At 54.8% G+C, this 27828-nt stretch overlaps 2 protein-coding genes across 4 annotated transcripts in view; both read right to left on the reverse strand.

The window, feature by feature from the left end:
- The window catches only part of TFEB (transcription factor EB), a 48400-nt gene extending 35465 nt beyond the window's left edge, over nucleotides 1–12935 (reverse strand). For 2 of the 3 annotated variants that reach the window (XM_086371588.1, XM_086371589.1), the window contains exon 1: nucleotides 12808–12935. The gene's annotated coding sequence lies outside the window, so the exon portion shown is untranslated. Of the gene's footprint in view, nucleotides 1–10713; nucleotides 11512–12807 lie in introns of those variants that run through there. The other variant, XM_086371590.1, reaches the window with a different exon arrangement.
- Nucleotides 12936–14257: 1322 nt separating this feature from the next.
- Nucleotides 14258–24573, reverse strand: PGC (progastricsin). Its single transcript, XM_086371591.1, has 9 exons — nucleotides 24451–24573; nucleotides 21400–21550; nucleotides 20800–20917; nucleotides 19692–19810; nucleotides 18637–18836; nucleotides 17007–17129; nucleotides 16374–16521; nucleotides 15220–15318; nucleotides 14258–14553 (listed from the first exon to the last, which is right to left on the reverse strand). Exons 1-9 carry the CDS (start codon nucleotides 24510–24512, stop codon nucleotides 14398–14400), a joined length of 1176 nt encoding a protein of 391 aa, XP_086227717.1. The 5' UTR covers nucleotides 24513–24573; the 3' UTR covers nucleotides 14258–14397.
- Between the last annotated feature and the right edge of the window lie 3255 nt (nucleotides 24574–27828).

Genomic DNA, 27828 nt, shown 5'->3' on the forward strand with positions numbered 1-27828 from the left:
CTGTGACTCTCATCTCCATTTGACGGAAGAGGAGGCTGAGGCACCAGCATCACGTAGCTGCAAAAGCAGCAAGGGCAGGAATCGAGCCCAGAGTGACCGGAAGTGTTTGCTCCCAATTCTGACGTCAGCAAGGAGTTCCGGCAGCCTGGCCGCAGCCCACTAAGCACATCACGTCTATCCCCTACTCACCCGAGCCTCACATGCTTCTGGGAGACAGCAGTGGAGGCCAGGAGCGACTCCTCAGAGGTGGGGCTGGCAGTCGGCTCTGGGGACTCCTGACTCCACCGGCACCCCCCCCCCACCCCCGCCCCGCCGCCCCTCCTCTGCATTACCTGCTTCTCTAGCCCTGCTCGAAAGATAGCCCCAGGCCAGCGCAGCCTGCGGGACCTCACTCCCACTCACCCAGCTCCCCAGAGACACCCCCAGCAACACACACACACACGCACACATGCCCATGTACCTGGGCGAAGGCAGCCCCCTGGAAGGAGGCCCCCAGGAACACTCAGCTCCTCCAGGGGCCAGAGCCCAGGGCCAGGCCCCTGCCCCAGCGCCAGCCCCAGTTTCCTCATTTTCCCCAGGGCTGTTTCTCACCCAGCCCCCTGCACCTTGGCCTGAGAGGAAGTTACACAATCCCCTGGGAGCTGCAAACTCTGCTGAGGACTACTCACAGCGCAGGGGGAACCACACTCCCGGAAGGCCTCGCACACCCACAACCCCGTCCGAGGCAGACGGGCTCCCAGCTCCCGTCTCACTGACCCGGGGCTCCAGGCCGCTGACCGGGCCCCTCCCTGCTCCCAGACTGAGTCTCTGACAGCCTCCACCCCTCACACAGCCTGGCCTCACAGGGCCCCAGGCCAAGCTGCCCCTGCACCAAGGCAGAGGGGCAAGAATTTGCAGGACTCCTGCTGGGTCCCCAGTGGGCCAAACCCTAACCCGCACAGCCTCCCCGCCCCTCCTTAGTCAGAAGCCCCACAGTTCACCTCCTTCCTGACTGACCACATGTCTGTGACCTCAGCCCCGGGCCTTCCCAGGGTCTCCAGACAACCACTTCACAGCCTCGCTCTGGCCCACCTCAAAATGGAACCTTGGGACCCAGAACAGTCCTGTGAAGCTCTGAGCCACCACACGAGCTTGTGGGAAAAGGCTCTCACTACATGAGATTTTGGAGGTTCCTCAGCCCCCAACGCACTTCTCTAATAGCCCAAGACACTTGACGTTTTGCTAGTGTTTCCTTCTCGGAGCTAAGGGATTCTCAACATTGGTAAGTAGATACCGCTTGTCAAGAAAGGCTGGAAGTTGCTGAGCTGTTATTAGTTGTCTGCACCTCAGGGTGGATGAGTTTACTAGGTCCGTTTAGGAAGGGACAACGTAGCAGAGGGGAGACCAGGCAGGCCGAGGGACCTCAAGATGCATGGGGGGAGTGAACCCCAGGACTGGGAAGTCAGAGGAGCCCTGAGAGCGCTGACCCAGAGTCTGGCCCGATCCTGGGCTTTCCCTGGGAGAGCGCACTCCAGAAGGACACAGAGCCTGGCCTGGGTATACAAAGCCCCTAAGGATGATCTCTGGCTCCCACCCTTCACTGCTGGACTTGCAACAGAGCCTCAGATAAGGAATGATAAGCACCTCTTATCATCCCACACAACCTTGGACTCCCACCCAGCTGAAGACAAAGTCAGGAATGGTTTTCCTGGGGCCCCAGGGCTCTCCTGAGTGCCCCTCATTTCTGCAGCCCTCATCAAAAGGCAGGGGCCCTCAGGGCCGTTCTGCCACAGCCCGCTGAGGCCTGGAGTGGCAGGAATCAGGGCCAGGCTCACGCGCCTCCAGCTCTGTGGACAGACAAGGGGAAGGGCTGGTTCTAGAAACCCCTCGCCCCTTGGAAACAATGGCCAAGGGCCCCTTTGCAGGGACACCTTTCAAGATGCCCACACACCCAGCCCCCTCTCCCCAGTCCCAACGACAACCCATGGCGGGGAGGGGCAGCAACACTGGCGCCCTCCTTTTTGATGAGGAGACCGAGACTCACAGCACTCAGGGACGTCCCGAAGGCCACACAGCAAGTTGACAGCAAATCTCAGGTTCCTGGCTCCCTTCCTAGGTCACAGTTTCTCAACCTCAACACGACTGACACTTGGGGCCAGAGTAACTCTTTCTTGAGGGGCTGTTTGAGCACTTTAGAACCTTTAGCAGCATCTCTGGCCTCTACCCGCTAGATGCCAGTAGCATTCCCTGAGTTGTGACAACCAAAAATGTCATCAGACATCACCAAATGTCCCCTGGGAGACAAAGAGAACTGCTGCCCTAAAAGGACCTGAAAGCCAGGCGCCTGCCAATTCTAACTTGAAGGGTATCTGCTGTGAGAGCTGTAATGTGCCAGGCAGGAGGGCCTGGAGGTGCTGGTGAGTACCCTGTGGGCTCAGTACCCTCTGGGCAGAGCTGCCCCCCTGGCAGGCGGTACCACTTGGGAATCTCATCCCAAGACCACCTCCCCAACCCCAGCCTACAAACCAGCCTCCTCCCTGGCATTCAATATTTCAGTGGTCTTTCAATAACCACACACCCCTGTGAGTAACAAATTTTGAGCACCCCCAATATAAGCTTCTTTTCTCAGGAAGTGTTAATAAATGCCAGTGTATAAATACGTCATGCATATGAGCAAACATACACAAAAATAGATCTATAAAAAAGACAAGGAGGGAAATATAAATTATACTCAGGATGAGATACTGTTACAGTTTCAGCAGCTCACCAGGACAGAAACAAAACAGTCTACTGATACCAAGTATCAGTGAAGACACAGCAATAGGAACTCTTAGGGGTCATCAGTGAGGAGCAAATTGGTGTAACCACTTCACACAGAATTTACTAAAATTGAAATATGCATCATATACCCTGCAGCAATACTCTAGCAATTCCGCTCTATACAGACTCTGAAGAAGTGTACACACCAACACACCAGGAGGCACATTCCAGGATGTTCTTCCAGCATCGTTCACAGCAGCCAAAAAAGGCAAGCAACCCAAACGTCCATGAGTGGTGGGATGGATGCAGATATGGTATCAAGTTCATACAGTGGATGCTGATACGTGAACGCAGCCACTCGCAACAGTGTAGCCAGATCTCTCCACTGGCCAAGGAACATGTCCAGTGTTACTCCAGCTGCATATATTTAAAATCGGGCGAAACTAAGCTCTATTGCTAAAGGCCATAGGTAGGGGTGGTAACATGATCAAGGTGAGCAAGGAACTGATTATCTTAAAAGTCAGTAGAGGGACTTCTCTGATGGTCCAATAGCTGGGACTCCAGCTACCAAAGCAGGAGGCAGAGGTTCAATCCCTGTTTAGGGAACTAGGCTACTGCATGCCCACACTAAGGCAAAAAAACAAAAGTCAGGATAGTGGTTCACTTTGGGAAGGGGCTTATGACCAAGGTGGAGCACACAAGTGGATTTCAAATGCAGGTTACATTTGTTTCTTCACTGAGGTGGTGGTAACCTGGGTGTTCACATTTATGATTATTTGTTATATTATCCATATAGGTTTATGCTCTTTTTGGCAATTAGGCTATATTTCACAATAAAAGGGGGGAGAAAAGGATGAAATATAAATACATCGAAATAGAAGTTCTAATAGTCTCTTCCTCCACCTGGCTTTGCAAACCATTATGATTCGGCCAAAGCGGATGAGACCCTATATCTGGCCATGGGTCTGGAGGAGCCAGTGACACCCGGGGTGTTTGTAGAGGGCTCTTCCAGCTGCCCCTCAGCCCAGAGGACCTGGGCACCACAGTCCTTTTCATCTCTGCCCGAACCCTGGAGCATCCCAGCCACCATTTGCCCCTGGTGGGCAAGGGGAGAGAGTTGCATGAAGCTAGGCTCTCTCATGCCCACCTCACCCTGCCCTGGTCTGCTCCTCTGGGTCCCTGACAGCAGAGTTCAGAGGCCCATGCTGGGAAGGCACTGGAGGAACTGGGCAGGCCTTGCTCATCCTATAAATACACCGAAAGAAAGAGGGAGGCAGAAAAATGAAATGAAGAAGATGGAGAGGAGAGAGACAGGGAGCAGGACAGGGAGACACACCCGCATCGGGGGCTGAAGTTCCAGTTGCTGTGGAAATAGAGAGAGAGTCAGAGGGATGCGGGTGGGAGGGGCAAAGGAAAGAGGGAAAGGAGAAGAGTGCTTGGGGCGGGAGAGCAGACGCACCGCCCGCAGTTACAAGCCTAAGTCTCAGGGCTCAGCACAAGCGGGTCCAGAGAGGCTTGAGTGTTAGGCCCGATTAGCACCATGTGCCCCGGGGCCCAGGGCCTCAGCGAAAGGTGAGGGGCTCAGGGGCCAACAGCCTCCCCGTGGCCCCACCTGGCGCTCAGCAGACTCCAGGTCTCCTGGAGGGGAGGGCCTGGTCCAGGGGGAGAGGCCCCTGGGCCTGTAGAGGTGACCCCCCAGGTGGGAGGACCCAGGGTCAAGAGAGCAGTCCTTCCTGGAGCCTTCTCAGTGGGTGAGAAGCGCTGAGCCAAGTTCTAGGCACGGGCCCAAGCCCTTTTGTAAAAACTTTCCCTTGGCCAGGGAAGAAGGCTCTTCAAGGGTGAGCAGGGGGAATAAATTGGGAGCCTGGGATTAACATATATACACTACTATATATTAACATATGTAAAATGGATAGTAATAAGAATCTACTATATAGCAGTAGGTTACTGGACAGCACCGGGAACTCCAATCAACACTCTGTAATGCCCTGTATGGGAATGTGTGTGTGCTCACTCAGTCACGTCTGACTCTTTGCAACCCTATGGACTGTAGCCCACCAGGCTCCTCTTTGTGGACAAATCCTTGTCCATGGGATTTTCCAGGCAAGAATACTGGAGTGGGTTGCCGTCTCCTCCTCCAGAGGATCTTCCCGACCTAAGGATGGAACCCGAGTCTATTGTGTCTCCAGCACTGGGAGGTGGATTCTTTACCACTGAGCCACCTGGAAAGCCCCACAGAGTCTAAAAAACAGTGGACATATAGCCTGGCGGGTTACAGTTCATAATGTCTCAAGGAGTTGAACACGACTGAAGCGATTTAGCATGCACGCGTGCCTGACTGACTCACTTTACTGTACATCTAAAACTAACACAACATTGTAAAGCAACCATACTCCAATAAAAATTAATTAAATAAAAAAGGAAGAATGTTCTTCAGACCAAAGGGCCAGGTGCTGGCATGTTTGTGGTCATTTAGTCCAAGGCTCTGTATGATAACACACCGCTCTGCCTTTCTCTGTCCTCTGAAGATACTGAAATTCTCCCCATCCCCGCTCCCAGGCCATCAGCTTTGGGAAAGGAGCTATGTCTTTATTCCCACCCATCCTGCTTGGTTTGCACAGTGCTAGGCACCGAGTCAGTCCATGACTGCTGACCCTAGTGGATGCTGGAGTGGGTCCCCCAACCTCCCTGGGTCCCAGTCCCCTCCTCTCGAAAACACGGGGGCAGTGCCAGCTGGCTTCCGAGGCCCACAGCCCTGCAGCCCCAGTCAGCTGGTCCTGCGCTGGCAGGGGCAGCTGAGAGAGACAACACCTGGCCAGGGCGAGGGGGGCTGGGACAGAGGCGGCGGGGGGGTGGGGGGGACAGGATAGTGTATCACCTCCTGGCCACCCTGCACCCCTCAGGGACTGTAGGGGGCTGGGGCAGCTGCTGTCCCCAAACCAGTTATAAACAAGGCAGAGGACAGGCTGTGACTTCCCTAAGCAAACAAGGGAAAACAAACCAGAGCCCCACCCCACAGACCCACTGGTGGAACTGGGGAGTGGCGGGGGGCAGGCAATGGGCAGGGCTGCTGCAAACTCTGCAGGGAGAGACAGGCTGTGAGCCTGCAGGGAGTTCCTTCTTGGTCACGTCCCTGGGTCCCATCCCTGGGTCTTAGGTGGTGATGCAGGGCAGAGACCATGGGTAAGGCATATGTGCATCCTTGGGTCTGGGCCCATTTCACACTCACCTACTCCCTCCAGGAAGCTGCGCTGAGCACCCAGTACATAGCTAGCTTCCCCTGGCTTCCAAGGAAGACTCTACTACTACAGGCTTTGGGGCAAGCCCATAGGGTCAGCCCAGCTATCTGCTGCCCTCAAAGCCAAGGACCCCCTAAAATATGATGGACACATCTCGACCCCCAACAATGACCCCCCCATCTGCCGGCCCGGTGTCTCCAGGGTGAGGAAAGCAGAAGGGAATGGCTGTTTCTTGCGTGTGTTTTATCATTTTTATTATTCACCAAAAATGCAGTTCAAATAGTGATCAAATACCCTTTATGGGCTGGGAAAGTCAAATAACATGATGGATCTTTCGACAGCCTCACTTAGGGAGAGTGAGGGGCTGTTCTGGACACCCACCCCCTGAAGCCAGAAATGCTATTCTGGCTCCAAGGATGTGCCCCCAGTACTGAAGACTCTCGGGACTGGTGCTGTCCACTTCACCTAGCCTGAAGCAATCACTATTTCCTGAGCACCCATCCCCAAGGGTGGGGTCAAGACTGGACACTGGTCAGTTTAATGGGAGGTAGGGGCAGAGAGTCAGGATGGAGGAGGGAAGGATGGCCATACCAGAGACTGCTGCTGCTGCTGCTAAGTCGCTTCAGTCATGTCCGACTCTGTGCAACCCCATAGACAGCAGCCCACCAGGCTCCCCCATCCCTGGTATTCTCCAGGCAAGAGCACTGGAGTGGGTTGCCATTTCCTTCTCCAATGCATGAAAGTCAAAAGTCAAAGTGAAGTTGCTCAGTCATGTCCGACTCTTAGTGACCCCATGGACTGCAGCCCACCAGGCTTCTCCGTCCATGGGACTTTCCAGGCCAGAGTACTGGAGTGGGGTGCCATTGCTTTCTCCGATACCAGAGACTAGCAGTCACCAAATGATCTCCCAGTGGTTCCTCCCCCTGGGGACCTGGCTTCGAAAAGCAGATGGGCCTAAGAGACCCTGGGCAAACAGAGGCCCAGGAAACAGAAAGCTCTGGCCTGGGTAATCACAAAAGAGTAGGTTATCAAAATGGGGTCCCAGGACCAGAAGCACTAGCATCACCGGAAAGTGCCAGAATTGTACATTTTAGACCTATAGGAATTTGCAGGTCCACTCAGAAACCGTGGGCGGGGCTGGGGGACAGTAGACATTCTACCAATCCTGATGCTGACGCCCACCTGACTTAAGAACCACTGTCTAAGAGCCACGGCATCAAAGTCATCACACATATTAAAAAAAAATACTGATGCCCAAGCCTCTCCCCAAAGACTAGGTGCAATGGTATTTTTTAAGAGCTCCCCAGGTCATCCTAATATCCAGCCAGAAGTGCAGTCAGATGGAGCAGTTCCCTGGAAGGGTAAGCCTACAGGGACAGAGGATTTGCCTATAGGGAGGGAAGCAGAGGAGGGACTGTCAGGAGAAGGGACCAGCATGAACAAGGGCTAGGATGAGGGAATATGGTCCTTGGGTTTCCAGAGAGCCTGTTGGAATTCCTGCATTAATCTCATGTCATCCCATTTGATTGTGGGACCCCGCTGTGTGGACAGGAGCCAAGAAGGTGGTCTGGCCCCCAGGAAGATGGACAAGGGTGGGGATGACCGGAGCTCACTTTTCTTCCTCCTTAAGAGACAGTAAAGCAAGCTGATGATGACTCTGCCTCTTGCTTCTCCCCGTCTTGGTTGCCACCTGCTCTCACCCATTGCTCCACAGGCAACAAAGCACTTCCTGTGGGCATGATGATAAGTCGCAGATCCAGCCTTATGGCTGAGATCTTATCTCTGCCTTGGTGACACTGCAGACCAGGAGATCCGTATGTATCTCTGGTGCAGAGTGCAGGAGGGCCAGGCAACATGAGGGCAAGGGAGGGCCTCTGGTCAGGAGTCAGTAGTAAGTGAACGAGCCCGATGCACTCCAAGCCAGTCCCAGGGGGCAGGGCAGGGCAGGGCAGGGGTGGTAGAGATGCTGCAGGCCTGACCATCTGCTCTGTTGTCGACCGTGGAGACCAGGCTGTGTGGTACAACAGGGAGTGCTGGGGACTGTGGCCACGGAGTCTGCAAAGCCCCACTGAAGGCATTTTGCTTGAGGATCTTGGGCCCATGAGGGAGGCCTGTTTGCAACCCATAGGTCTTAATTTCTCCCCTAGAGCTCTCTATGCCTCTATTTCCTCACCTGGAAATGAGATATAAGAAGTTAAAGGAGTTAATTATGATGACATTTTTGGAGCACAGCAGTGTTCTAAGTGCTGTAAAGGCAGCGAGCAGCAGCACACTCAGCGCTCCTGACAGCACTGTTTGCAGGCACTACCATACTCCTCGCATCCTGGGTGTGGAAACAGGCGCAGTGCGGGAGAGCAGCTAGCCCAGGGCCACACAGCCAGCAAGTGGCAGAGCTGAGAACCACTCCAGGCGGCCTGGCCCCAGAGCCCGTGCTCTCAACCACCCCCCGGCTCGGGGGCACTTAGCCCAGCACTCAGTACCAGCTCTCAGTACGCAATGGCTCTGCCCCAGAAAACCTGGCTGATGGGTCCACGGGGTCCAGCCTTTAGCAAAAGCTCTACGGGGTGGACTTGGGCTGCCCCCCCACCTCCCCCACACTCACACTCCACCCTTTCTGAAGGGTCTCCTGTCTGGGTGCTTTGGCCAAAGATGAATAGAAGGCTCACGCTGGAGGGGACCCCACCGGTGATGGAGGCTCACAGATATGGAAACGGAAGCTAAGGGAGACAGGGACTGGCCCAGCCATATGGCCTGTCTACACAGGGTCTCCTGGGTTCTTCTCAGGACTTTTGCTGCCGTCCGGCTCTCATCTAAGTACTTTCCCGGCTTTTTCTCCTCATCTGATTAAACAAGTGCCTACTGAGGGCTGCACTGTAAGGGCATGTTTGAGGTAGCCAAGGAGACCCAGGAAGCCTTGTCTGAACCCATCTCCTCCCCCAGCCAGGTAGGAGAGTACTCGCTGGGGGCCCTTCAGTCACCTGGGTCAGCAGCTCAGAAGAGCAGTCAGGAGACATGTGTGCCCTGGAGAAGGGGCTTCAGCAAGTCCCATCACTGCTCAGAGCAGGAGACCCCAATGGGGAAAAGAAGGTTCCTGTCACACCACGTCCCAGCCTTTTAAGGGAGAATTCCTGGGAACCCTGAAGTGGTCTTCTGCAGGGACTGAGAACATGGATTTTGGACTCAGCTGGGCCTGGGTTAGAATCCCTACTACTTCCAGGCTGCGTGACTTCAGGCAACCTGCTTAACTTCTCTGAATCAGTATAATGAAAATAATAATTTCTACCTCATTCTGAAGAGTAAATACACAATAAATGTTGGCAACTATAAAGTTATGACCAACCTAGACAGCATATTCAAAAACAGAGACATTACTTTGCCAACAAAGATTCGTCTAGTCAAAGCTATGGTTTTTCCTGTGGTCATGTATGGATGTGAGAGTTGGACTGTGAAGAAGACTGAGCGCCAAAGAATTGATGCTTTTGAACTGTGGTGTTGGAGAAGACTCTTGAGAGTCCCTTGGACTGCAAGGAGATCTAACCAGTCCATTCTGAAGGAGATCAGCCCTGGGATTTCTTTAGAAGGAATGATGCTAAAGCTGAAACTCCAGTACTTTGGCCACCTCATGCGAAGAGTTGACTCATTGGAAAAGACTCTGATACTGGGAGGGATTGGGGGCAAGATGAGAAGGGGACGACAGAGGATGAGATGGCTGGATGGCATCACTGACTCGATGGACGTGAGTCTGGGTGAACTCCGGGAGTTGGTGATGGACAGGGAGGCCTGGCGTGCTGCGATTCATGGGGTCGCAAAGAGTCAGACACGACTGAGTGACTGATCTGATCTGATAGTTTATGACTAAGTTTTATTACAATACTGCTCTATTATAGCATAAAGAGAGTAGATGCATATTCTATTAATATTATTTTTACATGCTCATAGACATGCGTGTACACAATTCATCTACATACATGTATCTAGATGCCCACGATCTCATAACCACACACACAAACTCCCATCAATCACACACACCCCACACTGAGATACAGAGCAGCATCTGGACTCACCATGCGCCAGGCACCTGACTCCCCACAGCTGCCTGTGAAGTGTGTGCATTTTTACCTCTCTTTTCAGACGTGGATACATACATCATATGCAAAAACACCCACTGCGTCCTGGGATGTGGACACTGCTGGCAGCTCTGGGAAGAGGCCAACCCAGTTTCCACGGTCATCTCCACGGCAGCCCCAAGCTGGGCCCCAAGTGCTGACTGCCCTCCATCCCTAGGACAAAGGCCCAACCTGGCTTGCATGCCAGCTGCGGTTGGGGAAACCCCAGTTGCCGGCAGAAACCAAGTCGACTTTGAAAAGGAAGAGACAGAAGCCAGGGGGTGGCTAGGCCACTCCCTGTGGGGGCAGGTGCTAAGTAACTCTATAAACTCTGGCTAATGATGCAATTACAGCCATAAACAGAGCCCCAGGAGGGATGGGGCCAGAAGCCAGACCCTCAAAGGGCAGCCAGGCTTGAGGGGTGGGAAGCTCCTCCCACCTGCTTTCCAGCTGAGCTGCAGGAGGGAGGCCTCACTGGCTGTGGGGTGAGCGCTGGGGACCCCCATCATCCCTGAGCACTGGATGGGCTCCTGCATGCCCTGGCCCACCCTCCTACCCACCTCCGACTGTGAGTTACCAGGCCATCAGCCCTCAGAAGCCCAGGGGCTCTCTCGGGATTGAGTGCTCACCTGAGGAGATGTCGCCAACCATTGCACCCTTTCCACAGAGCACAGAATCAGGAAACCTGGGCTCCCATTTGGCTGCACCTCAGAGAGCTGAGCTGAGGGCAAAATAGCACTGCAGCTGTAACAGGCCTCGTAAACTGTAAGCAACGTTGGCTGCGCTCCCAGACAAGCAGAGCACAGAGTCACCCTAAACAGCTCTTCGTTTCCATTGCCTGGTTTCCGACTCTTCTGCCTAAGCCAGGAGGTAGGCAGAATGCAGGAGTCGGTGTGAACTGCTATTTTTCCCCGTGGCTGGGGAAACTGAGACAAGATCCAGGCACACCTCAGACTACCAGGTAGGGCTTCCGAGGCAGCCAGCCCTTCCCCCGCCTGCCTCTCTGGCCTGCCTGTAACTCTTGTCGGCTGTCTCTCCCAGACTTGTGATCTCCCTGAAGGCAGGGCCTGAGGGCCCGTCTCTCAGGCTGGGCATAGAGAAGGCCTCAGAGGGAGCAAGTCTACGAACCAAGAACTGCGTTCTGCTCTGAAGACACCCACACCGACCAGTCCCCCACCGTCCCCTCCACCCCCAGTTGCCCAAGAGTGCCAGGTCTTGGGCGGGTGGAATCTCAGCCATCAGGGTTGCGAACCCACATCCCCGAGGCGTCACTGGGGACCTACACCAGTCTTGTCCCATTCCCAGCTCAACTAAGTACCCCCACCCCACTCAAGGGTTAACTATCACTATCACAAGGATTAACTATCACTTCTCCGGAGAACGCTAAGCCAAAGCGCTCGAGTTTGGTCCAGGAACTGTTCGCGCATAACCACCCCCAGAACACACGCGCGTGAGGTCGACGGCAGGGGTGGGCGCGGCTTCGGAGAAGGACTCAGCGGTGAGGGGTTGGCCCGACGAGGAGGGGGTGGCGGAGCCCAGGGCGGACGAGCCCCGCCCCGGGCGCCCTCCCTCCACCCCCAACCCCCGCCTCCCTCCCTCCCCCAGCGATCCGGGCCGGGGAGCGCCGGGCGGCTGCGGCGCGAACCTGCTCGCGCAACCCTGAGCAGCTCTGGGCAGCCGTGCGTGAAGCCCGAACTCCGGGCGGGAGGGAGCCGAGGGGCGGGGAGCCGAGCTGGCATCAGCCCGCTCCCTTCGAGAAGGCGAGCGCACTCGCCGCTTCGGCCGAATAGCTGATCGGGGTACCGGGGGCGGGCGGGGACGGCGGAGAAGAAGTGCTGACTTGGGGGTGGGACAGCCTGGGGTTGGGAGGTGCAGACTCAAGGAATCGGGGGAAGGGGGCGTGTTTTCCGGGATTCGGGGCCGGGAAGGAGGGGGGATACTCTGGGGGCGGGTAGATGGCTGGGAGACGCAGGGAAGGCAGGAATGGTGTGCTCTGGGGTTGGGGTTCCCTAACGTCGTGGAATAATGCAAGGGGGAGAAAAAGACTGCTCTCTGGCACATCGGGGGACCGGGTTGGAGCGGCTTCTTCAAGAGACGGAGGGGGAGGAAGGGGCGGGAAGGGAGGGAAGGATGGTACTTCCACCCGCCCCCCCCCGCCCCCGGGGCGTGGCGCCGCTCCGGCCCGCCCACTCCCCGGGACCATCCAGGCAGGGCCTGGCCCCGCCGGACTCGGCCCCCGCACACTCCCCTACCTTCGGCACCCTCCCCCGTGCCACCCGCCGCCCCAGCCGCGTCCGGTGGAGAAGAAGCGGGCGCAGGGCCCACACGCCCTCAAAACTTCTTGCAAGTTCACTCCCACGCCTCCCGCCCCTTCGACTTCCAGCTCCCGGGCCGGGAAGGCCCATGCCTGCCACGGCCCCTCCCGCCTGGTTACATAAGGTCGCGGAGAAGCCGCCCCCCGGCCCGGGCCCGAAGGGAGGGGCTGGAGGGGCTCCCAGGCTCCGCGGGCAGCGCCGCCCCAGCCATGCGCCGGACGAGCCGGGCCGGCTAGACGGACGGCGGGGTTGGGTGGCAGTGCGGCGCACACGGTCTAGCTCCCCTTTCCAGTCGACACCCCCACCCAGCCACCCACCTGTCTCGCGGACCCACGGGATCGGAGCAGCGGAGCCTGGGTCGGGAGTTCAGGGCCCTCCGCGCACCCCTTGCCCCCCGGTCCCGCTCACCTAGCTATGAAGGTCAATCCGTCCGCCGCCCGCGCCCCGCGACTCCGGCAACTTGTCCCAAGTTCAGGTGTCGGGCCCGAGAGCTGCGCCGGCCGCCCCCTCCCGGGCTCCTCCGGCTCCGCGCCACCGGGGAGGCCCGCCCCCGTCCGCCCTGCCCTCTGCCGTCGGCGCCGCCGCCGCTCCCTACGTCCAGCCCGCGGCCGCCGCCTCCGCTGTCACCGAGCCCCGCGCCCGGCGCCGGGGCTCCTGCTGTCACTCGGCACTCACTTCCCGCCGCGCCCGGCAGAGGGCAGCACCCTACCCCGCGGCCCCGCCCCTCCCGGCTCCGCCCCTCCCCGCCCTACCGCCCGTCTGCCTGCTGCAGAGCCCGCTGGGAAACGTAGTCCGCCCTGCTGGGCGACGGCTCTGCTAGGCACGTCGGGATTTGTAGTCCCACCCTGCTGGCTCAGGCCTGTGCTGAGACTTGGCGTTTAATTTGGAAACTTTGATCCACTTGGTTTCTACCCCTTTTGCAAGTTTTCTCTTTCAGAAAGTAATGTCACGAACCACAGATCATCACAATATGCCCTGTGGCCTATTTGACCCCAGTGAGAGGCGTGCAGTGCTCTGGCTTTCCTGGAGTCTAGGAAAGAGGTAGGGTCCCAGATGGTGTGTTGTTGCCATAGAAACCCCTCTGTGTCAACCCTCATCCTCCTGGTTTGGAATGGGGTACCAGACCTGGGTCTTGAGCATAAGGAACAAGGTTGATCAGCATGGTGAAGGAAATATGACTATAAAATGGAGCCCACCTCCTCTCCCATCATGAGTTCTCCATTTATCTAGGTGGGGGCCCTCCCCACCTAGACCTCATTACCTGGAGCTTGCAGGTACACCACCACCATGTTGCTGAACAGAGAAACTTCCTGACCTTTTCATGTCACCCTCCCGTGATGCACGTCACAAGATGCTCTGGTGGCATCACGTGATGTCTCCCTAAAGGACCCACATCTGTTACAATGCTCATTGTCCTCCAGCCTTCTTCTGAAAGCTCCTAGGGCAAACTTGATCACAGATAAGGAGGAAGAAGCCTAGATTTAAGACACATGGGACCCCTAGTCACACTGCTAGTGATATGTGTGGGGTAACTCTGGTGGTAGTTTGGTAAATTAGGTCAGCAGAGCATTTTGGATTGTCCCTTACAAAGGCATGCCGTGCCTGCATGCCACTACCCCTGTCTTCCCTGTCCAGAGAGAAGCTGTGAAGAGACTCCAAACTTTGAGGGGTACATGGCCCACCCCAAGCCTACCTCATGCCCTATTTCTCTTAGAAACTCAGTGACCCACGACGAACCTCCTAGAAACTCAGGGACAACATGGTCCAATAGAGACAAAGTTGCCTCTGATTCTTATTGTCCCGTTCCCTGAGCCTCACAGGCTGCGACCGCCCTCTAAAAACAACAGGATGGCCAACGTGGAGAAGAGCTGTTTATTATTAGAGAAAGTCCAGAGTCCAGAGAAGGGAGGCTAAATGCAGAGAGGAAGTGCAGAGAGAACCCCCTGTAGGGTGGAGTGTCCAGAGGGAGAAGGAAGCCCGGGAGTCCAGGCACTGAGTCTAGACGGCCGTGGCAAAGCCCACCCTGTTGTTGCCCAGGTCATAGACGGAATAGTATGACCTGAGAAAGACGTCCCCAAGGATCCACAGGGGCTGGCCATTCTGGGAGGGTACGTAGGTGACCTCCACCCCCAGGATGCAGTAGCTGTCGTCATTCTGCACAACACACAAGGGCAACACTCATTCATCAGCTCACAGGTGGACCGGGCACTGCTCAGCCCAGAGCCCCAGGCCAGCAGCACAGATACAGAAAAGGATGAGCCAGAGTTTCTACCCTTGAGGCCTCACAGGCCAACTGTGGCTGAGGGCAGGTTGCAAGGGCCCTCCCTCTGCAGGATCTCCTCAACTCCTGGTAGTAAAGCCTTGGAGCCAGATCAACTTAGGTTCAAACCTTAGCTTCACCCTTACTATGTAGCTTTAGGCCAATGAGTTAACCTCTTGGAACCTCCAAGTTTTTACTTGTAAAATAAAAATTCATATCTCCCTCATTAAATGTTATGACGAGTCATCAGGAAAATGTAGACAAAGTGCTTCACTTGGTGGCTGACTCTTGTAAGTGCTCAACAGAGAGCCAGTGCCTCTCCCCCTTAATTAATTAATAACAATTATTATTAATAGATGATTGCTCTGCTCTTTCACAGCCTGGTTCCAGAGAAGGGGGTTTAAAATCCATGAGAGGGGAAGAGAAATCAATGCTTCAAGGAGATGGCACAGTTAAGGGGACCCAGTGTTTCTGGCTCCTCACAGCTTCCTCCCACCCCTCACCCACCTCCATCCCTGACCTTCTGCCCACTGGTTCAGCCTGCAGGAACCAGGACTTACATTGAGGATGTAGGAGGCGGGTGGCAGAGGGAACTGCACACCATTGATGACGAAGGTGAGGGTGGGCAGGTTCTGGATGTTGTTACAGTCCACAGGAAACTGCAGAGAGGAACAGCGCCCGGGTTGCCTCATCTCCCCGCTAAGAGGACCTGCCAGCCCCATCACTGCAGCCCCTGGGGTCCTGGGCCCGAGCCCCAAGTCTGCTCTTGGACTGGAGGCTGCAACACCAATACTGCTGGTGTAACCCATGAGGACTCGAGTACAGAACCTCCAAGTTGTAGAAGCTGCTGTACAGAGGGTGGGTTGTGGGGAGACCTGAGTCATGTTTCTCAAAACATGCCTCTTTCTTGAATTTCCCCCATGAAAGTTTAAATCTACACCTCTTCCCTGCAAGTGTCCTTTTAAAATAGGTCTGATGCACTACTCTGTGTAAAATAGATGGCTGATGGGAAGCTACTGTATAGCACAAGGTGTTCAGCTGGGTGCTCTGTGGTGACTAGAGGGGTGGAATGGCAGTGGCCGGGTGGGAGGTCAAAGAGGGAGGGGATGGATATATGCATGCCTCTAACTGATTCTCTTTGTTGGACAGCTTTACACAGCATTGTAAAGCAATTATACCCCAATAAAAATTAAAATAATACATAAATAAAGTACACAGGTGTGTAGAAAATATATCTCATCAGCCCACCAAAGTTAGTGAGAATACCTTAATTATGCAAACCCTTTGGTAGGTTCAGGAGGCGGTAAGGATGGGGCAGGGCCCTGCCCCATCCACCTCCCAAGGTGGAGGTGAAGGAGCTCTGGATTCAAGAGTTATTCCTTGTCGCTCTAGGGCTTGGTCCCACATTCTAGTTATTTAGCTCTTACTGCAAAGCCCAACAGGTGTTTAAACTGTTTCCTCTAAGAGGTTGAAGCTCAGAGGAAATTCTGCCTATTAGTGACCTCCCATACCAGCACAGGCATCTGGTCCCCCTGAATCAGCCTTCGGCCCCCAGCCAGCCCCCACCCCAGTCATCCCAGGGCCCCCACCTCCAGTGCCAGGAGACAGCGAGAAGCACAGAGGCCAAAAATCAGGCTATTCCTGTGCTCCCAGGAAAAACCATAAATGCCCCCTGGCCTCTCCCCGGGAAAGGGCACGCCTCCGCCGCATGCACCTGTCCATACTGGTCCTCCTGGGCTCCCGTGGCCTGCAGAAGGGCACTCAGGAACTGCTGGGGCACCGTGAGCAGAGATGTGCCGGTGTCCACAATGGCCTGGCAGCCTGTGGAGCACCAGCCCGTGGCCTGGTCACCAATGAGGAACCTAAATGGTGAGAAGATGGGCAGTCTCAGCACCTCCCAGCTCAGGGCAGCTAGGGGCTGGGCCGCAGCCACCGAATCAAGGTACGCCTCAGGAAGATAAAGATTCTACAGAGGTCAATCCAACCCACCCCCCAGCCTCATAACAGTCTGTCCAAGTCCACCTGAATGGCCATGTATTCTGTTTCTAAAAAGTTCCACAGATAGTTCTAGAAAGACTGATGGCCAGGGCTATTGATTCGTTGTAAATACTTAGAGTAAATTAGTCCCTCCCCCCACACACCCCAGTTTCTAATCTCTAAGCCCTAGGGTTGGATGACAGGGCCTGAAATGTCTGGGATTCCAGACCCTGCCTCTTCCTGTGTTGTCCCCATCACACCCACCTTCTCCAGGCCAACCAGGGTCTTGAAACCCCAAGACCTGGATGTGTGTGTGCAACATCCTGCCCGAATGAAGTGCCCACACCCCTGGGGCCCACCGCAGACTCACTCCTCAAAGCCAATCTGCCAGTACAGCTCCTGAGTGACGGGGGCCCAGTAGATCTGCCCTGTGTACAGGCAGCTGTCCACACCCCCAAAGATGACTGCTCCCCCGTCCTGAGAGCCCTGTTGGCTGCAGAATGTAAAGTGAAAGGTGAGTCAGGAAGTGGCTGTGGGAAAGGCAAGAAAATAGAAGTCCTGCCCTGGCTCCAGACTGGGGCTCCCTGAGGCAGGGCTGTGTCTCCCCTCAGACTGGGGCTCCCTGAGGCAGGGCTGTGTCTCCCCTCAGACTGGGGCTCCCTGAGGCAGGGCTGTGTCTCCCCTCAGACTGGGAACCCCTGAGGCAGGCCTGTGTCTCCCCTCAGACTGGGAACCCCTGAGGGCAGGGCTGTGTCCCCTCAGACTGGGGCTCCCTAAGGGCAGATGTTGTGTCCCCCACCTCTGACCAAGGCTGGGAATTCCCAGTGCCTCCAGCTCTCAAATGAGGCCGCTCCACCAAGCGCTTCCTCTGGGAAAGCCTCTGGTCATCTGGCCTGCAGCCCTGTCCCACCTCTCTCCTCTGCCTTTCACTTCATGCTGGTGGTGGAGCGTGTCAGCAGGAGCCTGACCGGGGCCCAGTTTGTTTTTTGCTGGAATTGGAGGGAGGAGGGGCCCAGGGGGAGTGGAGGGCACGACCTCCCTGTTAGACAGTAGACGAGCAGGAGTGTAGCACTGGGCAGCGATCCTCCGGGCTAAACTCAAGAGTACTTGTAAACAGAGGTCAGCAACCTTAGTAACAGGATAATATTGTTGAAAGTCGGGTTCAAATGACTAAGCCCCAGAGAGTAGATGTTGATTATCTCTAGAAGGTGGTTGTCTAATTCTAGAGAGGAAAGTCCCCTCCAGGCCACCCACCCCTTCCCACCGCTTGGCTCCAGGGCCCATCCACGTAAATAACCACTTTTGCTTGTGTTTGTGGTAAGAACAACAATTTGTTTGAGTTCATGGTGGACTGAGGCCAGAAGACCTGGCTAGAACAATAGATCAAAGGAGATGAAGAATAGATTATTACACAAAAGAGGTGTCCAGGTAGAAAACATTTGGTCAGAAGGAAGTGAACTCACTGCAGCTCTGGGCAGGCAGTTAGCCCTAGAGGTAGGAGAAAAGTGAAAGTGTTAGCTGCTCAGTCATGTCTGACTCACAGCGACCCCGTGGACTGTAGCCCACCAGGCTCCTCTGTCCATGGAATTCTCCAGGCAAGAATACTCGAGTGGGTTGCCATTCCCTTCTCCAAGGGATCTTACCCACCCAGGGATTGAACCCCGGTCTCCCTCATTGCAGGCAGATTCTTCACCATCTGAGCCACCAGGGAAGTCCCATAGGGGTAGGAGAAGCTGCAACAATGCTCCAGGCAGAGTTCTGCCGGAGGAAGGGGAGATTCTGTCTTGGCCAAGAAAAGCAAAGAAGAGACCGAGTGAGCTGGGGACAGATGCGGGGATGGGGAGCGCGGGAAAGGAAGACTCAGAAGCCCAGGAGGAAAGGTCCTGCCAAATGCCTGCTGGGAATGCCTGCCTCCAAACTCCAAAGTGTTTGAACCTCAGCTGTCCAGGCCTGTGGAAGCTAGTGGGCTGGGAGCCAGGGACTGCCAGGTAGTTCCTTACCTGCTGAGGTAGAAGCTGAAGACGGGGCTGGTGAGGGCACCCTCCTGCAGCATGCCCTGAAGGACGGTGGTGGCCCCATCCACGGACAGGGAGGGGTAGGCCATGCCCATGATGCCATCAAACTTCGCATAGAGGAAATTGGTACCCGGCTCAGTCTTACTCAAGCCGAACTCCTGGTTGGGGACCTTGATGCCTTGGACCTGGAGGGGATGCAGAGGATGGGAAGTGATGAATGTAACTCCACACACCCCGCTCTGGATCCCCCTCCTGAGACCCATCTGTCTGTTCTTCATCCCTCCCTCACTTCTGCCACCTCGCTTCTTGACAGGTTTGCGAAAGCCACTTTCTCTTCCAAGGAGCCACCCTCACCTGCTGCAGCCCCGCCCATCCCAACCTGCTTCTCCCCAAGGCTTTAAGCTTCTTAAGGAAAAGGAGCAGGTCATCCCAGTCACTCTGTGTCCTCGCGACTGGCACGTGGTGGCCCACAGTGAGGGGTCGATGAGTGAATGGATGAGCCTTTTCTGGTTTTTTTGGCTGCACCTCACAGCATGCAGGATCTTAGTTCCCTGACCAGGGATCAGGCCCCTGCATTGGAAGCTCAGTGTCTTAACCACTGGACCACCAAGGCCGTTCCTCGATGAGTCTCTAGTGTTATGATTTTCTGGCCTGTATGGTAGAGTATGGGCTTCCCTGGTGCCTCAGTGGTAAAGAATCCGCCTGCCAATGCAGGAGGCATGGATTCAATCCCTGGGTCAGGAAGACTCCCTAGAGAAGGAAATGGCAACCCACTCCGGTATTTTTGCCTGAGAAATCCCATGGACAGAGGAGCCTGGTGGGCTATACAGTCCATGGGGTTGCAAAAGAATCAGACACAACTGAGCAACTCAACAACAAACAATGGCAGAACACTGGGTGTTTCCCATGTATTTCAAAGGCCTCCGTCTAAGTCTCCCCATCAGACTCAGAACTATGAGGTTAGAATCGAGTTCACAGCCCCAAATTACCTTGCCTATATCCTAGGAAGAGGTGAGGGCTCAGCCGGCAGCATCACTCACCGTCAGAGTATCATAGCCTAAGATGCCAGTGAGGCTGCCGCTGCCATACTGCAGGGAGAAGGTCTGCTCATTGGTGGAGTAGGTGGAGGATAGGCTGTGGTTGAAGCGGGTGTGGCTGGCTGCACGGAAGGGAAAATTCGGGGAAGTCATGCTGGCCCCCTCTAAGGTCTGCAAGGCTGCCCACTTGTCTCCCAGCCTGTACTCACATCCTATAGCCTCAGCACACACACACACACACACACACACACCCCTCCACCTACAGGCCAAGGAGTCAGATGGTAGCCAACTGACATTCCTGGCATCAGAAGACCCTTAAGAACTGGGCAGCCTTGACCCCAAAGCACCCACCCCCCCAACCTAACATAATCACAGAATCGTCAGATGCCCTAGGATGATGACCTCCCTAGGACTATAGTGTGGGCAAGTTGTATAGTATCTATCTCCATCTTCCTGGCCCCCAGCAGATCTCCTGATACACGGCAAGTGTCGAGAAATTACTCATCAGATGAAGGAGTGAATGGACCTCCAGGGTATTCCCTGAAACTTCCCTCACCCCAGGGGAGAAGCTGGCCATACCAGGATCCTGAGACAGCCTAGGATGGGGCCAGTGAGGGACCTTCTGGACTAGAGGTGTCAAGACCCAAACCCCAAGGCTTTGGCAGGGGCCAGGCCCGCCCTAGGAAGTGTGCATCTCCAAAGACAGTGACAGGAGGAGGACCACGTCTATGTCCTTCTCCCGGGTCCTTGGGAGAGTTCAGTGAGAACTTAGTAAATCGTGGTGGGGGAGTAGCATAGAAAGAGTGTTGTAGAGTGGAGCGGGCCAGAATGGCATTGCCCAGAGTGAACAGAACGAGGTGGAGTGAGCTGGGCTAGGCTGGAGTAGGTGAAGGAATATGTCCTGGTAATCAGAGAGGGGCCACCCAGGCTCATGGCCAGTTCCTTCCCTCTGGGTGGGACATGTGCCGTGTGACACTGGACAAATCCCTGGACCTTTCCAGGACTGGAGCTCCCTGCTCACCCCACCTCCCCGCCCCCCAGCAATCTTTACGAAAGTGCAGCCTTTCCCCAACAGGTGTCAATGCCCTCCCTTCCGCAGCCCAGCACTCACTGCAGGCCTGGCTCTGGCAGTAGACAGAGGGCACCCACAGGTTGGAGGAGCCGGTATCAAAAAGGACCAAGAAGTTCTGTGGTGGTGTCCCAATGCTGATCTCGCCAAAGTAAGCAGCCTGGGTGGGGAGGAAGGGACATGGGGCAGGCTCTTAGCTCTGGGTGGGGGTCGGGGGGTGGGTCCTGCTTGTGGTGGGAGCACTGGAGCCAGTCACTCTAGTGTTCTTCCCATCAGGCCCAGCCTTCTCCATGGCCAGAGCAGCAGAGTGGCCAGCCCCACAGCCCACACCACAAGCAGGGGCTCGAGCCTGCCCTCCACACTTGCCCAGAACCACACTTGCCCAGAGGGCCCTCAGTCTGAGCCCGCCTGGGGCAGCAGCAAAAGTCTGCGTGGACTCAGCTGCCAGGTCATCAGGGGTCCCTCCGTGCTTTCTCAGGCAATGAAGTCTCCGGGCTGGCAGGCAGGTCTGAGAGACAGGGGCAGCCTCCAGGGGGTGAGTGGGAGGGTGCAGAGAGGGAGAGTGCAGCTCACAGCCCAGGCCTGGCCCTCAGCCTTTGGCAGCAGGAGGAGGGGGAGCCCCAGGGGAGGGTCAAGACTCACGTCCATGTAGTCCATGGGCTCGGTGGCCACAATGAAGTCACCAAAGCGGTACTTCTGGGCCGGGTCATGCTTGTAGGTCCTCAGGAAGTCCTCCAGGAGGCCCTTCTCCTTCATGATCTCACGGATGGACTTAAATTTCTTCAAGGGGATTCTGCAGAAGGGCTGGGGTCAGGGCAGGGACTCCCTCTTTCCTACTGCGCCTCTAATATCCCAATCTCTCTCTCCATCCCTAACTGCCTCAGGCTCCCCGTCGCTCTGTCCCCGGGGTCCGTCGCTTGTATGTGTCTGTCTCCCTCTTTCTCCATTTCTGTCTCGATCTCTGGCTCTCTCTGGCTCTTTCTCCCTCTGCCTCTCTTTTTCTCTTGGAAAACTCTTCTCAGGACTTGCTCCAAGATTCAGAAGACAGCTACCTTCACCCAGGCCTGCCCCGACCTCATCCCATGGGTTGTCATCCCACCCTGGTCCTCCACTCTCACATACCCCATAAACTCTTTCCCAGGAAGGGGAGAGGAACTTTAGACATTACTCTTTGGAGGATTTGTGCGGTTGGTTGGTTTGTTTTGACTGTGTTTGCTGGATCTTTGTTCCCTGACCAGGAATTGAACCCACGCTCTGGCAGTGAAAGCGCAGAGCCCTTAACCAGTGGACCACAAAGGAATTCCCAGTTTGTGCATTTTTAAAAAAAGGTTTCAGAGGGACCTCCTTGGTGGTTCAGTGGTTAAGACTCTGCACTCTCAATGCAGAGGGCACGGGTTCAATCTCTGAGAAACTAAGATCCCACATGCTGCACAACACAGAAAAATAATAAATTAAAAAGCAATACATAATTCAAAAAATAAAAAGGCTTCAGAGATGGCAAAGTTAACCCCAAAGGGAGTCCCCCGGATTGGTGGCCCTCAGGCAACTGGCACTGGCTGGATGTGACAGAGCACGGGCCCCAGGGAGCAGCACTAGACTGGGGACTCAGAAGACAGGGTCCTAGTTCTGCTGCTCCGGGTCTGGCCTGGGTCAGTCATGCTCCTCACAGGAGGCAGGGACCATGCGGAGGTTGGCTGGACTGGTCCAGAGCCCAGATCAGCCTCTGGAACTGGATCTCCTGAATTATGGGTTTCTGCCCGTGTCTTCCAAGACCTGCCTGCCTCCATTGCCCAGGGATCTCTGCCAGTGTCCCTAGGCCTTGCTCCAGGCTTCTGGATTCCTGCTTCCTTTCCCATCTCTTCCCCATTCCCTTAAGACCCTGCATTCTCCAGAAATTCTCTGCTAAACCCCTTCACCTTGAGATATGAAGGCTATGATTGCTTCACACCAACACGACTCCAGAATTTGCATACTCAAAGAAGTTTCTGAGAGAAGCCAACTTTCCACCAAATAAAATGCCCTTTTAATGGTGCAATCGCAGGCAATGAGGCAGGCTGGGCGCCCTTTTGATGTCCTGTGAACCTGGCCGCCTTATCCCCTTTCCCCTGGCACCTCAGCGTATAGAGATTACATGACTGGTGTTTCTGCTTAGATGATTTGGCATCTGTCAAATAAATTGGGGGCCCTTAAGGAAACTTCTAGCAAACATCTCCCTATCTAGAAATAATTGTACCAGCCTTTCAAGGTCTTTTTTTTAGGCAGAAGTTGCCCCTACTCTCTCTGTTTCTGGTCTATGCTTTATCATCAGTGTGGGAACGGATGGTGCTTCTCCCTCCGACTGGAAGCTTCCTGAAGGCAGAGGCCATATCTCTTCCCATCCTGAGATCTGTCCAGTACCGACTCAGGGAGCCTTCCCTGCCTCAGAGCAGAAGCAGGTCAGCCAGAGAGCTTCCGTGTCCCTTCCAACACGTGAGGACAGCAGAACGATGGACGGTATGTATATGAACTAGGAAGCAGATTCTCAACCAGACACCAAATCTACTGGCACCTTGATCTTGGACTTCCCAGCCTCCAAAACTTTGAGAAAAAAATTACTGTTATTTATAAGTCATCCAGTCTATAGTAGTTTTGGGGGTTTTTTTTTACTTGTTATTTTCTATTGGGGTATAGCTGATTAGGGCTTCGTGGGTAGCTCAACTGGTAAAGAATCTGCCTGCAATGCAAGAGATCCTGGTTCAGTTCCTGGGTGGGGAAGTTCCCTTGGAGAAGGGATAGGCTACCGAATCCAGTATTCTTGGGCTTCCCTGGTGACTCAGACGGTAAAGAATTCACCTGCAATATGGGAAGTCAGTTCAGTCGCTCAGTTGTGTCCGACTCTTTGTGACCCAATGAACTGCAGCACGCCAGGCCCCCCCGTCCATCACCAACTCCCAGAGTCCACCCAAACCCATGTCCATTGAGTCAGTGATGCCATCCAACCATCTCATGCTCTGTCGTCCCCTTCTCCTCCTGCCCTCAATCCTTCCCAGCATCAGGGTCTTTTCCAATGAGTCAGCTCTTCGCATCAGGTGGCCAAAGTATTGGAGTTTCAGTCTTAACATCAGTCCTTCCAGTGAATACCCAGGACTGATCTCCTTTAGGATGGACTGGTTGGATCTCCTTGCAATATGGGAAACCTGGGTTCAATTTCTGGGTTAGGAAGATCCCCTGGAGGAGGGCATAGCAACCCACTCCAGTATTCTTGCCTGGAGAGTCTCATGGACAGAGGAGCCTGGCAGGCTGCGGTCCATTGGATCGCAAAGAGTTGGACATGGCTGAGCAGCTAAGCACAACACAGCACATAGCTGATTAACAATTTGTGAGAGTCTCAGGTAGACAGCAAAGGGACTCAGCCAGGCATGTGCATGTATCCATTCTCTCCCAAACTTCCCTCCCATCCAGGTTGACACATAATATTGAGCAGAGTTCCCTGTGCTATAAGGTAGGTCCCTGTTGGTTATCCATTTTAAATGTAGCAGAGTGTACACATAGATCCCAAACTCTTTAACTATCTCTTTCCCCAGTTCTTCCCTCCTGGCAACCATAAGTTTGTTCTCTAAGTCTGTGAATCTGTATCTGTTTTGTAAATAAGTTTATTTTTTAAAAAAAAAAGCTGCCAGGGCTCCTATCCCAGCATTCAGGCCCCAGACTCACTTGACCAATGCCGCTGCCTCCAAGGCCTGGAGGCAGACCAAGGCCAGTACCATCCACTTCATGATGCTGATTTCCAGCTGGCTGCAGCAGAGGCAACTCTGAGTTGTGCTGTTGCAGTGGAGTGAAAGCCTGAACAGTCCTTCCTGCTTTATACCTCTGGGACCCAGCCCAGTCCCTGCCTCCCTGCCCTGGACAAGCATGATCTCAACCCTGGGTGTACGCTGGGCTCCCCGTATCAGTCGTCTCTGTGTGTTTTCCTTTGTGAGGGTGGCATCAAAGGGCTTTTCATCCTATTGACTTTTGAGAACAAGCAGTGGAGGCCAGGAGGTGTGAGCGATGAGATCAAACTTGCAGAAAGATGGAGTGGCAAAATGACTTCTTTGCCCAGGAACCAGAGGTGTGAGCTGGGCATTTTGGGGTGAGGGCCAGAGGAGGGCAGAATGAAGGCTGTAGGGTCTATAGGCAGGTCTACAGAGAAGTCCGTAATTCCAAAACTTTGGAACAAAAAAAATCTTTGTTGTGGGGCTGTCGTGGGCATTGTAGGATGTTGAGCAGCACCCTTGGCCTCTACTCACTAGATGCCAGTAGCAGTCCCCCAGTTGTGACAACCAACAGTGTCTGCAGGCACAGCCCAGCTTCCCTTTCGGGAGCCAAATAGTTGAGTGTCACTGGTCTGGAGGTGATACACTCAAAGATTCTGCCTTGAGTCAGGGTTCAAGTACTCCCAAGCCCTTGAGGGATGCAGTTATGGTGTCTGGGGGATGATGGGGTCAGTAGCTAGGATAAAGGTAATGATGATGGTGGTTAGTGTGGTGCTGATGGTGGTGATGATGGCGGCGTTATTAGCATGGATGCAGGCGATGGAGCTGGGTCGCCAGTGACTGAAGTCAGAGCTCCCGGGGGTAGCTTTAGAGGACTTCCTGGTCAAACGGGGCATTTGGGGAAATTCTCACCATAGTTCAGCAAGCGCTCAGGACACCCACCTGTAAGCCACACGGGCTTCTGGCTGTGCAGACACTGGTCTGCCCCAGCAGGAAGCCTGGGCAGGGGCCTGGGAACAGGGGGACGTCCCAGGCCCTGCTTCTGTTCTTCGTTGTCTCTCTTCTTCTGTCCCGTTGCAACTCTGCCCGTGTCTTTAGTTCTCCTAAAACACCTGTGACCCCCATTACCCTCTTCCCCAGCCCTCGTCTGTCCTCCTTCCTGCTCTGAGCCTGATCTCCCATGTCCTCTTCTGTCCCTCATCTCCAGGTCCTGCCGGCTTCCCGGCAACAAGCTTCTCACTGCCTGAGGTGACCTAGAGCTGGCCTGGTGCCCACCAACCTGGCACTAGAGAACTCTCCATTTTAGGGTGAGTGGAAAAAGTCCCCACCCTGTACCCCCTCTGCCACTTCATACCCCTCACTCAATGCTCCAAACAGATTGTCAGGCCCTTGAGTCCCAGGAGGGAGGCCAAAACCAGGCCTGCCAAACACCGATAAAATCCAGCCCGTGGGGACTTTCCACTCTGGCCACTGCCACCCACTGCCCTGCCAGAGCCCTGGAGTCTCCCCTGGCCCTGGATGGAGGAGGGGTGGAAGGGCTCTAGAGGTCTGCCCAGGCTTGGCAGAGAGAAGGAGGTCCCTGCCTGACTGTGTCTCAAGGCCAGGTCAGCTCCCATTCCTGCCCACAGTCTCCAGGGACACGCTGGAGTCTGGGGTGGAAGGCAAGGTAAGCAGGCAGTGCCTTCCCCGGGGTCCGGTTTGGGAGAGCAGACAAAGGAAAGTCATAGGAGGCACTTCCCTGGCAGTCCAGTGGTTAAAATTCTGAGCTTCCACTGAAGGGAAATGGGTTTAATCCCTGGTCAGGGAAGTTCTGAATGAATGTATAGCCACCAGGACGCAAAAATGCAGGGCTGACTATGATAATGAGGCATGGAACTTACTCTCAATTATCAGAATTACATGTTTTTGAATTTTATTTATTTATTTTTATTTTTGGCTGAGCTGGTCTTCGTTGCAGCCTGGACTTTTCTCTAGTTTCAGCAAATGGGGGCTACTCTCTAATTGTGCTGCACAGGCTTCTCACTGCAGTGTCTTCTCTTGCTGCAGAGCATGGGCTCCCGGCACACAGGCTCGGTAGCTATGACCTCTGGGCTCTAGAGCACAGGCTCAGTTACTCCGAGGCATGTGGGATCTTCCTGGATCAGGGATTGAACCTGTGTCTCTTGCATTGGCAGGCGGATTCTTTACCACTGAGCCATCAGGGAAGCCCAGAATTAAAATTTTTTTTTCAGAATTAAATATTTTTTAAAAAAGGAAATTATAGAATCCTTAGAGTCTTGCCACATCCTGTGAATATAGCAGAATCCATGGGGTGCCCTAAGTCTTGTGAGGCCAACCATACTCCCCAGTATGGGCCTTCTGGGACCCTTTCCTTATCTGGTGGATCTCAAGGAGTCTGATGACTGTGGGCTAACAACTGTCCCCAAACCCTGATCACCCCACATCCCTTCTGAGTATCCCTGGCCTAGGGATGTGTATCCCTGGCCCGACTGCATGGAGCTGGGGCATCTATTTGGTTGCCGGACCCTGGGGCTCTGCTGCCTCAGCCTGCCCAACCTGACCTGACAAAGCTCAGTCAGTCCCCTCAGTGTCCCCATATGTCCTGAGTCCTTGTCTGCTCTGGCTGTCCCCCACCATCCAGCTCCCCATTCCTGGGAAGCCCATTTCTTTTCCTTCTACATGTCCAAGTTCTGCCCATTCTTCAGGACAGCTCCTCCTAGAGCCAGGGATGTGCAGAGTTGGAGGACCCCTTAGAAGTCATCCAGGCTGCCCCCCTCCAAGAACAGGAGCCCCGGGAAGCCTGACCCACTGGCTCCCCACCAACTTTATCTTCTACTCCTAAATGCTGCCCCTCAGCGGGTGTCCTCTCTTTGGTGCCCAATGGCACACCGTCTAAGATTGGTCTCCAGTTGTCTCCTGGGGTATGTTTCCTCCCTCCATAGATCAGAAACTCCTAAAAAGTGGAGGCTGTGGCTTCCACCTCCCTGTGCTTGGCCCAGAGCTCAGGAAATCCCAAACAGTGGATGGAGCCCGTGGGGTAGTTCTCAGTGGGGTTTGGTTTTATCTCCCACACCTCGCTATCCCAGTGTTCTGATTTCTACCCCATATTCCAAAGGGATCATATCAAAATACAGGGCCTGGGGTCCTCTTATAGTGATCGTCTCCCAGGGAAGAGGCATTTTCTTCTCATCCTCTGGTCTCCTCTCTAAGTACCACCTGCCTCAAATCTCACCAAAGCCTCCCTGTGACTGACTAAATAAAATCCAGACTCATTACCCTAGCCTTCAGGACACACTCTGGCTGGCCCCTGCCTCCGTTTCCATCTTCACCTTCCACT

The sequence above is a fragment of the Bos grunniens genome, chromosome 23, assembly GCF_055505025.1.
Source record: "Bos grunniens cultivar Pamir isolate PY7600 chromosome 23, Bosgru_T2T1.0, whole genome shotgun sequence".
Classification (NCBI taxonomy): domain Eukaryota; kingdom Metazoa; phylum Chordata; class Mammalia; order Artiodactyla; family Bovidae; genus Bos; species Bos grunniens.

Bases quoted from the DNA above. Each gene is read 5' to 3' on its own strand.
- PGC (XM_086371591.1), bottom strand. From the start codon at position 24,512: ATGAAGTGGATGGTACTGGCCTTGGTCTGCCTCCAGGCCTTGGAGGCA. The intron at 17,130-18,636 runs GTAAGGAACTAC...TACATTCTGCAG, and splicing joins TTCAGCTTCTACCTCAGCAG to CCAACAGGGCTCTCAGGACG. The intron at 16,522-17,006 runs GTGAGTCTGCGG...CTCACCATTTAG, and splicing joins TGGCAGATTGGCTTTGAGGA to GTTCCTCATTGGTGACCAGG.